Raw genomic sequence first — 14,111 nt, forward strand, 5'->3', positions numbered from 1 at the left:
TTATTTTGTAGCACAGTTTGAGAGGTATGCACTCAGCAGAATGGCAAGCAGGCCCTGTCAAGCAGTCTATCGAGTGGAGAAGGTTTGAAGTGTTATTAGAGCCTATCTTCAGCTTCATAGAGATGGCGTTTGAAGTCGCATAGAGATGGCGTTGGAATCAGAGGACTATCTAATTCTGCGAGATCCCAGGATTGACTATGTATCTATGCACAACCATATTCTCCCGTTCGTGAAGGTGTTCGTAACTGCTGAATCTTCCAGTGTTGCTGCTTCTTTCGGATCCACATTCTGATCGCTCAGGCAAGAGGTGAAGGTAAACACGAGTTTGTGAAGTATCTTGAGTGTCATCCTAGTGTTCTCTCCAACACGCTTTACTATCACTACCCTCTGCCCGGTACCATCCAGCATTCATCACTGGTGAGAAGTTTGACGGGAATTGGTGTTTGGGCACTGTTATAAACCATAGAAGAACTGGCCGGTGATAGAATAATTTCAAAGCTGGCAAACGAAAGAAACGAAGTCCCAAAAATATTCAAGTTTTGAGATCAAAAGGAGAATTGGCCTCTCCCAAAGATCGGCACATGGGAGATATGTGTTTTCGAAGCCCATTTCATCCATATCCTGCTATGTTACATGACGGTCGCCTTAAAGCTGGGCGCTTCACCTTGACTTTGTTCTTGATTTTCCCTCCATCGCCTGGAATGGTGCAGCTTGCGGACTCCCACGGGGACGCCGGGATTTTTCATCGTAGAAGAGAATTCCACTATCGACTCAACAAAATGCATTTTATATACTGTTTGCATACACAAAATAAAAAATTAAAGTCATCTTATAGGTTCTAGTAAACATATAAATGAATGAATGATTTTGTGCTTACGTGACCAACACTTTCTCAACATTCTAACATACCTTCCACTTCAAATGCCGATCGTCTGATCCTGGCAATCGGGCGCTTCATGAAGACGTCCTCGAGTTCCTTGATCTCGCCCTCTATCGCCTCGCTGAACTCCTCGATGCCGTCGTGGTCGTCGAGCGGCGGAGAATCCACAGCAGCATAGATTTCTTGCCCCAGCGATGATCGTCGGCCTGGCGTTGCCCCCAGGCATTGCCGGTGTCCAGCTGCTCGGTCGTGAGCGCATCTCTTGTTGCTGCGTATCTCAAGAGCGTGGTGTCCAAGATACTTGTACTGGGCGAAGCTACACCTGTTGTTGACTTACCAAACTGACACCAAAATACAAACTAGATGCTTTCAGAGACTGCTATCCTGCTACAGACCTTAGGAAAATTGCCTCGTGAACTCGCTGTTAAGGGTGTGCGGTTTATGGTTTTGATGCAGGGACATTCGCGAACAAGCTCAGAGTTGACGCAGCTCATTGATACAAGCTCGGATTCGTGTACCAACTAGACATTGTGAATGAAGGCGATGAATGAACTTGTTGCTTAGTAGCTGCCTTCAACTCGACCAAGAGCAGCGTTTGGTTGTCGTTCTTCGAAGACCCTAAGATCTTGTAGACGACCTGCTTCAGTTGTTCATAGTCTCTGGCCTGCAACGCCTTCTGAATCTGTCCACAATGGTAATCGTCTATGCTGTTTTTATCCACTCCATCAGAAGCAAGAATAAGGAAGTGGCAGCCTTTGGAAATCTCAAAGTTGACAATGTCCGGAACGGCACTCACGGCTTGTTCTTCTCGACTCAGCTGTGGATTGCTCTTGAATGACCAGTCTCCAATGCTGCGGGTCACCATGAGCGAATCGACATCGTCTTCCTTGCCAGCCAAAGTTATGCGTCCCTTCGAGCCCTTCTCCACATAGCCACCCGCCTTGACGACCCTGTCTAGCTCCCCAGGACACTTGCAGTCATGCTCCTGGCTGATATCCATCACGTACCCATCCACAAACAAGCAGCAGTAAGAATCGCCAACATTGCCAAGAAAAACCTGGCCGTCATCGGTAACCAGAGCCACGGTCGCTGTACTCCCACAGCAGTCAGCACCTGGAGCCCGTGAATCTGCCTCCATGAATACCTGATGCAAGCTCCTTGCATAGTTGCCGTCCCGGAAAGCCTGATTGCAATCCAGAATGGTGCTCATGCTGCCGGCGCAGAAGCGTGCCACTTGATCCCCGCCGTGTCCGTCATATACACCTATCAACGAGACGTTGCCCCCGGCGCATGCCGCTACAGAGTGAGCGTCCTCCATTGTGCTCCTGAATCCGTCGTCTTGGAAGCACAACACTCTGACGCGCCTGTCCTCCACAACCTCCATTCTGTCCTCTCGCCCTAATTCAGAGCCTTTTTACTCTGGTCTGGAGCCATCGTTGGTAGCCAACATTGACCTAAACAGGTGTTATGGCGGTCACAAAAAACATGCTCACGTGGATTTCAATATAAAAGTTTTTCCGGTAATATATCTTTGTGCTTTGGATGTGGCAGATCCCAATATAAAAGTTTTTAATGTTTCCAGTAATATGCTAGCTGGATGAACTCGCCCAACAGATATTCAACCACATGGATACAGTCTTGCTGATTTCCTTGGGATTTTTGTTGTCCTCTTTGTTGTCTAGATCTTTGAACACAGATTCACTCCAACTGTTCCAGGGTTTGGAAGCAAGATTCGAACCTAGTCATGCCTCCAGTTATTGATTAATTAGTCTATCATGTATTTAATTCTTCATCTTTTCTCTTGTGGACTGGGGTATTTAACTTAGTCTTGCATCTGCTGATGCTGTTAGATATACTGTTATATGATTTTGTCCAGAAACACTTCCACTCATCCACAATGAGCCAAATGAGTATCTTCTTTGTCCCCATGAAACTTTACCAAAATGTTGCTAGCTCCTTTCACCAATGTGAACGTGCCGGAGTGGTTATCGGGCATGACTCGAAATCATGTGGGCTCTGCCCGCGCAGGTTCGAATCCTGCCGTTCACGTTTCTTTCGCTTGACCACTATATATATAAGCATCCTTCCTTGAGAAGGAATGCTCTCCACAAAATTATTCCACAGAATCAAAACATACAGTACAATTTAAAACAAATCATTTTCACTCATACTCGATCTTGAAGCCTTTAAACTTGATAGGGTCCAGCCTCCCAACGCCCCTGGGCACCAGCGTCACGACAATATTCCTGGCATCTTTTATGCCCAGCTGGTCCAGCGTGTCGGATATTCCCAGCCGCAGGTCCGTGGTCCTCATGTGACCAGGCCCGCCGCGGCGGTCCCCAAAGTGCGGCACGTTGACGAACGTCCCAGCATATTCCGCTACGTTACACGACGTGTTCTCGTCCGCGCCCGGCAGGTTGATGTACACGTCGAATTTGGTCGCCCTATCGCAGTCGATCTCCACGCCCTGGATCACTAGAACTTCTTCCTCCTCGTCGTCCTCCTCCTCTTCCTTCTTGCCGATCCTCAGCTTCTCCTTGATCTTGGCGAGGTCCTCCTTGATCGGGCGCTTCACCTTGGATTTGAAGACGTCCTCGAGTTTCTTGACCCTGCCCTCCGTCGCCTCGCCGAATTCCTCGATGCCGTCGTCGTCGTCGTCGCCAGCGGCAGCGGCCACGGCAGGAGAATCCACCGCGGCATTGGAGACGAGATTTCTCGCCCCGGCGACGATCGTCGGCCTGGCACTCGCCCAGGCATTGCCGGTGTCCTGGTAAGAATACCCTAGCTGCTCGGTCGTGAGCGCATCGCGGACTCTCACGCGGACGAGCCGCGAATTCTCATCGTAGAAGAGGAATTTCGCGTCGAGCCAATCGGTGTCGGTGGGGTCTCTCCTCCTCCCGCCGGGCAGCGTCTTCCACACGACCCAGAGCCGATCGATGTTTCCATGGTGCGCGAAGAAGATCGGATCCCTGGCGGCGGAGTAGAGCGTCCCCATGTCCTCGCGATTGGGCGCCGCGGCGCTGCCAGTCCAGACGTGCACAGTGCCATGGGGGGCGTTTTCTATGGTTCCTCCGCCAGGGGCATTGGCGTCGCCAGCGCGGTAGGCCTGCCCGAAGAACAAGCTCGGGGTCCTGGAGCCACTCACGATCTGCTGGAACATCAGGGCATTGTTCTCGGCGCGCTGGGTGGAATCCGGTGGGATCGGCCCACTGTCCTGGCCGGAGTAGTTCAGATCCACGAGCCGGGGAGGGAGATGCTGCTGGTTGCGCAGTGAATCGATCAGGGGCGCTTGATTGAGGTAGGCGGAGGGGATCACATTCGCGAGCGGCGATCCGGCGGCCTGGTTGTCCCAATTCCAGAATGGAAGCGCGAAGGTGTCATCGCCCAGGAGCTTGCCCAGAATCCTCTCGTGGAAGTAGAGGTACCAGCGATGCCAGGGGAGGAAGAGCCACGAATCGTGGATCTGGAGCTCGCTCCGGCTGTTGGCCTGGCGGAAGGAATCGTTGCAGTAGGCGCAGTGGACGTTGGCCTGCTGGGAGAAGCGGCGGGGATCGCTGGCCGGGAGAGCGCGCATGAGCTGATAGGCGCGGTTGTAGCGGGCGATCTCGTCCGGGCGGAGGAGATGGGCGGGGCGGCGGAGGCGCTGCGGAAGGCGGGTGTTGTACTGGAAGTCGACGATCGGGCTGGAGTTTGGCGGCGGGCAGCAATTCACTGGCGTCGCGCCGGGGGGGAGCTCTGCTGGCGAGCACGACGAGATGCTGCCGAGCTCCACCGGATTGGCGAGCGCGCCTGCTGCAGGGAGTGTGGCGGCTGCCCCTCCGCCGATTGATCCCAGGACGAACTCGCGGCGATTGACGTCGCTGGTTCTTCCGGATCTCCTCGCGTGTTCTTCTCCTTCGTGGACGCATTTGATCGTCGTCGTGCACAGCCTCTTCCCCGATCGGCCACCGAACTGGATCCGAGCTCGCCCAAGGCGGAGATCAGTGCGAGGATCCCGGTCGAGCGCACTGAGCAGTGAATTGGAGCTCGAATTGGTGGCGGCCGCCATGGATTCTACTGTTCTATTTTACTACTACCACTACTTTTGAGAGGGCGAGGAAAAGGGGAAAATGATGAGGGCTCCAATTGTTCCAATCCTCGAAATGTATAGTCGATGATCGTACGGACTCGCTCCAAAAGTCGTACGAGTTGTCAGCAAAGTCATGCTTGATCACGATCGATTTCACGCTACTCCAAGTTTTTTTACCAGCCTCTCCTCCCGATCATCCTTCCAGATTTGAGCTCTTTTCTTACTGGAGCGCCAGTCAAAACGCACGAGCACAGCCGCAAACGCGTAGACGTAAAGTGGCAGTATATCTGCCACGTTATGTGTCTATATGTTATTTTGATAGTCTCGTGGTGTCCAATTGGAAGCATGAGACCGATGGATGCAAAAATGCAAGTTGGATGATCGTTTTCGCCACTGTGGCACGTCGCCATAGCGCTCACTGGCCCGGTCTTATCTTCCTCGGCGGTTTGATGTCTCTGGCCTCCATGGCATGTGTGACATGTATTGCGAGGGATGAGGTTGTTTCCTTGTTTGCAAGAACTATGTCGTCTCAGTCAATAAAGATACAATGGAAAGAATAAGGTATAGAGTTTGAAAACATAGGGAAACAACTAAGAAAGAAAGCTTCTACTATACCTATTTTTTGTACGACTGAAAAATTACATTATCCAAGCCTTTTATGAGAATCCCTTTTATGGGAAAAATAAGGAGCTGTTATAGGGCTCCTCCCCTAAAGTTAGGGCAAGGATGGCAGAGAAAAGTCCGTTACCATTAGGGCTCACGCTCCGGAAGACTCCATCGCTGCTGGATCTTGTGTCGCGTTTGATCTCTCCAACGGTTGCTAGGGCTCCGGTTCCTGACAAGGTGAAAGCTTCCAACATCGCTGCTGTTTCAATCGAGATTGGGAGCTGGAAGGTAATGGCTTTTTGTGCTCTTAGAAAACTTTGAGGGATTTCTCATGAGAGTTGTGATCAGCGTAGTGCCGCAAATGAGGGAGAAATCGTCGCAAAGTTCTACTATGCAAAACGAAGGTTGATATGGGAAATTCTGGAGAGGGGGCTCATGAACAAGATGGAAATCCAATGGGGCGATGTCATAGGGTTGCATGCAAGTTTGTCAGAAGGAACGTTGATCATAGAGGTACCTCCCAATTCATATCAATTTCTCTATCCTTCCTTTTGCCCTTTTGCCCGTTTCTCATAGATATTTCCTTTAAAAGGTTTCCAAGCCCCCGGTGTTTTACACGGAGCACGATCCACAACCTCGGAAGCACACCGTATGGCATCCTGCAGAAGATTTTACGGGTGGCCAAGCAAGTGTTTGTAGGTTGGTCCTTTGTTTTTCCACCAAGTTTTGTGTCATATTAATCGAGCTGGCTCGTTTCTTTGCAGAGAGCACACTTTGCGATTCGCTTGTGGTGTCCTCAACAAGCACTTTGAGAGGCTTATGAAATATGATGAGCGATTGCGGAGCATTTCGACATTGCAAACCTTGAATCCCGACCAAGCTACTGATCACCAGCAAATGCCATTAGCTCTTCAAGAACAATCCCGGCCGTTAGTGCAACCCCAGCATCATCAATTGCAACATTATCATCAACAGCAACAGTGCCAGACCTTGCTACAGCAACAGCAGCAACTAGATCACCAAGCAAGCTGGCCAACTTATGCCCCACTTTTCTCTCCAGTCTCAGGTTCAGTTTTCCGATTCTCATGATGTTTCTCCTGACCAGAGCCTCGCTTTCGCAGTGATGAATCTGCCATGCATCGACGAGAATCAAGCCATGGCAATGGTGGACAACAGAACGATGATGAACAGCGGTGCAAGCTGCTGGTCAGACTACGATTTCGCCGCATCCGCCACTGCGCTCTCAGATTTCCTGGTCGAAGATCACGTCGCGGGCACGAGCCGGCAGAGCTCAAACCCACAGGTCCACCAAAGCCCAACCAAGGCGTGGCTGGGCGAAGCCGATCTTGAGAGCTTCATGATGCGCCCAACAGATCAAGATCACTTCCTGCCGGACCAAAATCAGACATATAGTCCGGTGACAACACAAGCAGCAGCAGCGGTGGAAGCAAATTTTCCACACCCGCAGATGCCGCCCGAGGAAGTTAGTGTGATTTCAAGAAAGTTTTCTGCAGGGGATTTGCTGGTCAACCTCCCGAGAGTTGCGTCGCTCCCCGAGTTCTTCAACGTCTTGTAGCAGTCAAAGAGAGGGTCAACGAATAAGTGGCCGATTTTTTATCGTTTAACATTACATTTAAATAATACAGTACATTTAACATCTGACAAGTTTGAAAGAACGCCAGAAGACCCATCAGTCCATGGTCAATATAGTCAATGTAGTAGAAGACCATAGGCAATCTACTGAAGAAGTCAATGCTTAATTGACTGACCATTGATTAGTCAACTAGGGCTGGCTCTTCCGAGTGTATGGCATTTGCCGCCACCTTTCCTCTCTCCTGGGCATTAACTGCACCACATCGACTCAATAAATGCCGGGACAGGCAGACAGCGCAGCGCAGCTTGCTTAAACACACACACACACAAAGAGAGAGAGAGAGAGAGAGAGCGAGGGAGGTAGGGCTCTCTCGTTTCACACAAGAAAAGCGAGCTTTTCTTCAAGCTTTGTTCTTCCCAGCTATGGTGGCGATGGCGCAACAAGCCCTGAGGAAGGCGATGGATCGATAGCGGCGCCGGCGAATGGCGCGAGGGGGATGTAGATGTGATGGAATAGGAACGCCGCTAGATTTCTAGCTAGAACAGGGAAAGGGATCGAGATATTTCGGACAGGATTGCTGGAAATATCTATCGATCGGTAGGATGAATCGTCGCGCGGCGGTGGCAGTGGCAGCGATCTTGTGCTGCTCGATCTTGCTGCTGCGCGCGTCGGCGAGCCTGCCGCCAGGGACCGAGTGTATCCCAATCTTGACGGAGCTGGAGCCGTGCTTGCCCTTTGTCCAGTACTCCGGGGAGAAGCCCACGGCGGTGTGCTGCTCGGTGCTGCGCGACGTCCACAACAAGAGCGCGCCTTGCCTGTGTCGATTGATCGCCAGTGAGAAGAACCAGCCGCCCACGCCCGGGATCAATCTTACCCTCGCCTTCTTGCTGCCGGATGCGTGCCACTTGAAGGTCAATCCGGATCGATGCCCTGGTAGATTTTCCTTCCTTGCCCTCTCCTCGATCTTCTTCTTGGATTGGATCGTTTCTTGGTCTCGATTTCCTCTCGAAATATCACTGATTCGATCAATGCAGCTCTCTTGCGCGGAGATCCTTCCTGGTCGACGCAGCCGGAGGGAGGTGAGTGGAAAGAATCCTCTCCAGCGTTTAATCCCGTGTTCTTCGCGCAGGGTCCAACAGCGGCACCGCCGACTTGAGCGCTCCAGTGATCGATCTCAGCAGCTCGGCGGCGGCGGCGTGGCAGCGGCGGCAGCGGTGGTGGAGCTCGGGAGTCGCGGCGGCGGCGTTCGTCGTGCTTCGTGTCTAGGACATAGATTGGATTGGCGAAAGAGAGCATAGATTTGGTCCAGGGCTTTTGGGATGTGTGCTTTGGAGCTTTGAAGAAATCTTTCCCCCTCTTTTTTTTCCTTGCCTTGTACCATATTAGGGTTTTCCAAGCGCGAAATGCGATCGATCGGCAGCGATCGCGATCGCGCTCGCCGGGGCCGACGCGGATCCATAGCGGTATGCCGCGGTGGGAATTCCACTCCCAGCGCCAATGCACAAGCTGGTGATCCAGGCGCTGGATTCCGGGCGCCGGGGCGTCGAATCGCTGGCGCGCAGCCTCTCCTGGCCTGGAAATCTCGATGAGGAGGAGGAAGAATCACCGCACAAGAAGCGCTTTCTTGGAATGTGGATCAAGAACAGCATCGTCAAGCGTAGTAGTAGCAGTTTAGAGAATTCTCCTTCTTTTCCCGACGATCGACCGCCCTGGGTGAGGCGACCGTCATCAGCATCCCTGGCACTGGCGGATGAGGTTGCCGAGAAGTCCCTGGTTGGATCTTCGGGATTTATGAGACCTCTGGATCCAATGTGGGTGCTGAGCTCTGGATTTGGGCCGAGATGGGGGAGGCACCACAATGGCGTCGATCTCGCGGCTCCAATTGGAGAGCCAGTGCTCGCTGCCGATTCCGGGGAAGTAACTTATGCTGGATGGGAGCCTGGTGGCTAGAGGTATGGAAAAAATTCTTCTTTGTTCTTCCTGTTCTTGGGGTGGAAAAACTTTAGCCTTGTTGCGAATTCTTTCCTTTCTTGCTCGTTTTCCTTGTTCTTGAGGATGGAAAAACGCTCTTTTTGTCCTTCCATTGCGAATTCTTCTTTCTTGTTTCATTGTTTACCTGCATTGGTCTCTCGTTTCATTCTAACTGGTATTCTTTTCTGTAGATTACGCACAGAGATGGATGGAAAACTTTGTACGCGCATAATAGCGAGATATTTACATGGGAGGGACGGCAAGTGATGAGAGGAGAATGCATCGCGTCGGTTGGAGAGACCACTTGCACTGGGAGATCCGGGACAAGTTTGGCCATCCCGTGGATCCCTCCAAATACGTTAACTTGTGAGTCTCGTCCACGATCTCTTCTCTTTCGTTTCTTCTTTTCTACTTCGAGCTACTTCACATTAGTCCAAAGCCTTCGGCGTTATTAATTGCTGTTAACAATCGCTCTTGGAGCTACAGGAAAGAAAAAAGACACAGAATTGATGAGAAGTTTTGGTGTCATACGAGCGAACGAACCTTTTCTTTAGTTTTGTATTCCGGAAGCAATAGGTGATTGAAGCACGTATGCGCGGTTGGAAGCCTCTCACAATCAGGTCCTGGAAATGAGAAAAGAAAAGTTTAAAACTGTGTGTTCCGGAAGGAAAAGCTTTTAGCTATAAACTACACCGTTTCGCGAGATGACGAACTGGAGATTCGAGAGGCCCTTGATGGGGGCACGATCGCTGCCAGTTGTGAAGAACAAAAGTTTTCTTTTTTGCTCCTCGGTGAAAGAATGGACAACCTGTAGATGGCGAATGATTTATTAACTGCGAAGGATGCGTTAAAACTTGTTATTACCTCCCAAAATTCCCGTATAATACGAGACTCTTTCGTGTAGCCGTCGTCATACATGGCAACCTTCTCCCTGGAGTGAATCACACTTGAAAGAAGAACAAGAAGAAAAACAAGGGAAGCTTACAATGCCTCAAAATCAAGCCCGGGGCTGCCGCAAATTAGCTGCTCCAGCTCCACTGGCTGAAAGAGCTGAAAAAAACAAGATGAGATTGTTTAGCAGCTAAACGATCGAAGCTTTCAAACTTACATCAAGAACTCGCCCCTTGCATAGCCGACGAAATCCTTGAGAGAAGCATTCAAACTGCCTCGCGATGGATTTTCCAAGGTAGTACTGCATCAAGAGAAGGTTTTTTACGCACAGAAATTGTGTTTAAGAGAATACACACTCACCTCAACACACAGCTTTACGTACTCGTCCCTGTTTTGCAAGTTAAGATCAATGTTCTCACCGCCTTCTTTCAGGTTCACCGTGGCTGTCCGCCCAAACATATCTATTTCCGAGATTTGGAACGTTCGTGAATACGTTTCCTGGAAACTCGATAAAATTTTAAGACACAAACAACGGTTTCTCGTCGCCTGCTTACCTCAACATCACCCGTGAATCTCAACAGATGCTCCAAACCCTTGCCAAGGTCAGGCTTCACCTGCAAAAACATGGTCTTTAGAGCTTTCCGAGGCCTGAGCTGCCAAACCTGACCCAAGTCGTCCAGAGCTAATGGTTTCCCCAGTAGTTTTTTGTACACTACGGTCGGGAAGTGTAGATCCAGGATATGACCATTGTAAATGGCCAGTCCCAGAAGAATTCCAACCAATTCAAACTCCGTGTCGAAGTTTAGTTCGGACGGTGTTGCATTGAACCAGAAACATCGGGCTTCATCGCTGTACGAGAACATTCCATACTGCAGGTATTACAGAAGTTAGGACAAACTAAAACGGGCCATAAATACCTGTGGATTGAAAAGCTCGCGAACAAGAAGCTGGAAAAACTCTTTTTGTACCCCACCTTCGTCAATTCCCTCCTCCCCCACAAACACAACCTGCAAAGGACGGCTTTAAAAAAAACAGGACCAGCTTGAAAGACTTGTGTCACCTTCAAAGGCTTTTTCAAATCACCTAACTGTTCTTGGATCTGTCAGAAGAAAACACGTATGGAAAGAATTGAAAAATCAGGACACCAAAGATCAAATCAAATTGCTACCTGCACAATTGTGTCCCGAACTAGAAAATCTCGCCTGACTCTCAGTATTAAATAGGGGCATGTCATGCCAATAAAAACCGAGCGAAGAATCGCATCCTCAAACTCCTCCGTCATCTGAAATATCGAGTCCATCTGAAGAATTTTACTCTTGCTAGACGGGTCGAAAACAAACGGATACTGGCAAAATGAGAACTGCTGCCTGCGTACAAGACCACTCTATCAGTAGCTACAGTTGATTGAAACTATACAAACCTTGTTGGATCAACCCAGCGACTAAAATCGTCCTTGAGATTGAAGTCGTCGTTGTTTACAGCATCATTGTAGAAAGCCGAGTGGCCAATCCGGAGCGAAGATTCATTGACAGAGTCTTTTGTAATGTAAGTAGTCAAGGTAAAAGAAAAGCCAACCACGAAAATGTGCAAGGATACAGATGAATCCCAGAATTTCTACACCCGAGACGACCATTGTGTTTACTTGTTGAAACTCGTAAAGTTGTATGGTGATAAACTGCTGAATGACAACTACAAGCCGCTCTAATTGCTTTCCATCGTATCTGTGTGGAGAAACAACGTCAACGAAGGAATGAAAAGGAAAAGAACACATTACTCTTTCAAAGCTGAGAACAAACTGGCCCTGAAGCTCTGCGGTGCGTCCAAGACCAATCGCCACAGTCTCGAGAGAGTACCGTAGTAATCAGGCTCCATGAAAAGCCTATTCTGATAACACAAAGCCTCATAAGTCATCACGCGAGAGACGTGACTGGAGTGAGTACCTCAAGCATGATAATAACAGCACGCAAAGATCCCGATGGCCAACTTCCATCTTTGAGAGAGCGAAGCAACGAAGCCAGCAATTGCTCGTTAGCTTCCATGATCGCGAGATTGACTTCCGGGGCTTCCTGGAAGATAAAAAAGTTTGAAGTCTCGAAAGCTGCGAGGCGATTGACAAAGTGTACCAGCCTTAGCGCCGAAACGTAGAAGTCCTCGAGAAGCGATAGCTCCATTCCAGCCACTGTGGTCACAGCCAAGAAAAAAGAAGATGAAAAAACAAGAGGAAGCGTAGAAAAAAGATGGAAGGATCCTTCACCTAAGGAGCTACTAGAATCACTGTTTGGAGGAGTTTTCGAGAGGAAGCAAGTACTAACAACATCCACGGACGAGAACGCGAACTTGATCGTCTCGATGAGCTCCCGGTACTGCCTCGTCTCTCCGGCCTTTGCGATCGCATCCAGCAGAGACGCTGGATCCAGAGGAGGATCCACTGTGTGTCAGAAGGAATTTTTTTTTCAAGGATTTCAGATAGTGGAGGAGCGACTGGTTACCATTGCCATACGCGACCTTCAGCGCCAATGCTGCTGCTTCGTTCGCAAGCATCCCTCGCTCGCGAAACTCGTCGAAATACCTGCGACCAAGGCGAGGAATCCTCTTAGAAATCGCGCGGCGGCGACGCTGCTGCTTACTTCATCACATCCAGGCGGACGTTCTCCTTGCTGCTGCTGCTGCTGCTGCTACTGGTGGTGGAGGCGTCCTCCATCGCCGGGCAATCGCGGAGAAGAAGAAGAAGCTCGGCGGGCTAGAAGAGGAGGCATCCCGTCCCTCCTCTGTTCATCACCAATACCCTATGATTTAGAACCAGGAATCGACCCCAAAACCCAGAGATATTCTTTTTAGAATATACTAAGGATATACTTTAAAGATTGTTTTTGAAATAATTACTGTAGTAATGTCCTACCTATTTGATTTCTTCTCCTACTTTCTTACCACCTTTGCTCATGCGAGTGAAGAGAGCGAGGAAGAGCTTTGATCTGATCGAAGATCAAGAAGAGCAACATTGGAGATGGAAAACAGTGAAAACGTTGTCATTGCAAACATCTCGATCTTGTCCAGCGACAAGTCTTCCTCGACGAAACAAAGGTATGAAGTTGCTTTATTTTTTCCATACTGATCCCAAACTGATGAAAGTCTCCTGGAATCCCGACCAAGAGTATCCCATCACGATGCCGTTGTCTTTTTCTGGGACACTAGTTCTTTTAACATGGCGACGGCTTGTACATCCACACCAGCAAATCAATGGACTTGGGTGTGGCCTTGTTCGTTCTTGGCATCGGCTGGATCACACTATCATTCTTCATTGGGAGAATTCGATCGTCGAAGCAGCAGCTCCCTCCTCTTCCCCGTTTTTGGAGCGCTCTTCTCCCTCAAGGAGCCACTCCACCACCACTTTGCAAAGATCAGCAAGAAGTATGGGCCGATTGTCTACCTCAAGATTGGAATGGCCCCGGTCGTGGTGGTGAACGACAACAAAATGGCTGCACAGGTTCTTAAGGCCCATGGCCTCGAGTTTGCAAGCCGGAGGAAAAACGAGTTCTTCCGGATCGTCAGTCACGACTGGAACGATCTCATCTTGGCCCCCGTCGGTGATAAGTGGAAGATTATGAGGAGAATTTGCAGCACACACTTGTTTAACAACAGTATGCTCAAGGCAAGCTCAGGATTCCGGGAGTCGGAGATGAAGCATACAGTCAAGTCCATTATTCAGCAGTCCAGGGCAGCGATCCAGCTGCAAGAGGTTTTCAGCGGTCTCTTCTCAATTTCGCTATGTTTGGTTCTTTTCAGCGAGCGGGGGCTGGAAGTTGTGGATCTCATCCGGAACATAGTCGCTCTAAGCTTGAACTTGAACATTGGACTGCTGTTTCCAGCACTCGACCCCTGGATCTTTATGGAGTCTACAAGAAACTCAACTCAGAGCTCATGCCTCGCCTGAAGCTCTTGCTGGAAGATCAATCGACAAGCATCGACGCAGGAAAGATCAAGCTGGGGAAGGGTTCGTCCCTCGAGACTTCACTGACGTTCTTATATCTCTCGAGGACAAGGATAAGTTGCCAGACATCTCCATTTTGGCACTGCTCTCGGTACGTTTTGCCAGCTTCTAG

The 14,111-nt window shown here is 49.9% G+C and overlaps 6 protein-coding genes and 1 non-coding gene across 8 annotated transcripts; 4 read left to right on the plus strand and 3 right to left on the minus strand.

Annotated features, from left to right (window-relative positions):
- Positions 1 to 768: 768 nt before the first annotated feature.
- Positions 769 to 2,330, minus strand: LOC9629688 (protein phosphatase 1G). Its single transcript, XM_002961844.2, has one exon. It carries the CDS (start codon positions 2,262 to 2,264, stop codon positions 1,371 to 1,373), a length of 894 nt encoding a protein of 297 aa, XP_002961890.2. The 5' UTR covers positions 2,265 to 2,330; the 3' UTR covers positions 769 to 1,370.
- Positions 2,331 to 2,847: 517 nt separating this feature from the next.
- On the plus strand, positions 2,848 to 2,929 carry TRNAS-CGA. Its single transcript has one exon. It is a non-coding gene; the product is annotated as a tRNA-Ser (tRNA).
- Positions 2,930 to 2,951: 22 nt separating this feature from the next.
- Positions 2,952 to 5,339, minus strand: LOC9629689 (polyphenol oxidase I, chloroplastic). The gene has a single exon (XM_024684977.1). It carries the CDS (start codon positions 4,926 to 4,928, stop codon positions 3,042 to 3,044), a length of 1,887 nt encoding a protein of 628 aa, XP_024540745.1. The 5' UTR covers positions 4,929 to 5,339; the 3' UTR covers positions 2,952 to 3,041.
- A 2,166-nt stretch (positions 5,340 to 7,505) lies between these two features.
- On the plus strand, positions 7,506 to 8,515 carry LOC9656917 (protein YLS3). The gene is made up of 3 exons (XM_024684020.1): positions 7,506 to 8,082; positions 8,184 to 8,228; positions 8,279 to 8,515. Exons 1-3 carry the CDS (start codon positions 7,752 to 7,754, stop codon positions 8,413 to 8,415), a joined length of 513 nt encoding a protein of 170 aa, XP_024539788.1. The 5' UTR covers positions 7,506 to 7,751; the 3' UTR covers positions 8,416 to 8,515.
- A 45-nt stretch (positions 8,516 to 8,560) lies between these two features.
- LOC112350188 lies at positions 8,561 to 9,459 on the plus strand. The gene is made up of 2 exons (XM_024685971.1): positions 8,561 to 9,101; positions 9,312 to 9,459. The coding sequence occupies exon 1, from the start codon at positions 8,647 to 8,649 to the stop codon at positions 9,097 to 9,099; it is 453 nt and encodes a 150-aa protein (XP_024541739.1). The 5' UTR covers positions 8,561 to 8,646; the 3' UTR covers positions 9,100 to 9,101; positions 9,312 to 9,459.
- Positions 9,326 to 12,786, minus strand: LOC9656918 (ubiquitin-protein ligase E3A). 2 transcript variants are annotated; one of them, XM_024685962.1, is made up of 20 exons: positions 12,639 to 12,786; positions 12,501 to 12,580; positions 12,266 to 12,418; positions 12,135 to 12,190; positions 11,952 to 12,077; positions 11,786 to 11,895; positions 11,608 to 11,732; positions 11,432 to 11,546; positions 11,180 to 11,378; positions 11,072 to 11,110; positions 10,929 to 11,018; positions 10,674 to 10,880; positions 10,566 to 10,625; positions 10,372 to 10,509; positions 10,229 to 10,312; positions 10,106 to 10,170; positions 9,985 to 10,051; positions 9,814 to 9,928; positions 9,664 to 9,743; positions 9,326 to 9,600 (listed from the first exon to the last, which is right to left on the minus strand). In XM_024685962.1, exons 1-20 carry the CDS (start codon positions 12,710 to 12,712, stop codon positions 9,544 to 9,546), a joined length of 2,040 nt encoding a protein of 679 aa, XP_024541730.1. In that variant the 5' UTR covers positions 12,713 to 12,786; the 3' UTR covers positions 9,326 to 9,543. The 2 variants fall into 2 exon arrangements, with proteins under 2 accessions (XP_024541730.1, XP_024541722.1); XM_024685954.1 differs by having other exon boundaries at positions 12,266 to 12,439.
- A 427-nt stretch (positions 12,787 to 13,213) lies between these two features.
- Positions 13,214 to 14,111, plus strand: LOC9629691 (flavonoid 3'-monooxygenase). The gene is made up of 2 exons (XM_002961382.2): positions 13,214 to 13,747; positions 13,878 to 14,111. The coding sequence occupies exons 1-2, from the start codon at positions 13,214 to 13,216 to the stop codon at positions 14,109 to 14,111; spliced, it is 768 nt and encodes a 255-aa protein (XP_002961428.2).

Source organism: Selaginella moellendorffii, unplaced genomic scaffold (assembly GCF_000143415.4).
Source record: "Selaginella moellendorffii unplaced genomic scaffold, v1.0 SELMOscaffold_1, whole genome shotgun sequence".
NCBI lineage: Eukaryota > Viridiplantae > Streptophyta > Lycopodiopsida > Selaginellales > Selaginellaceae > Selaginella > Selaginella moellendorffii.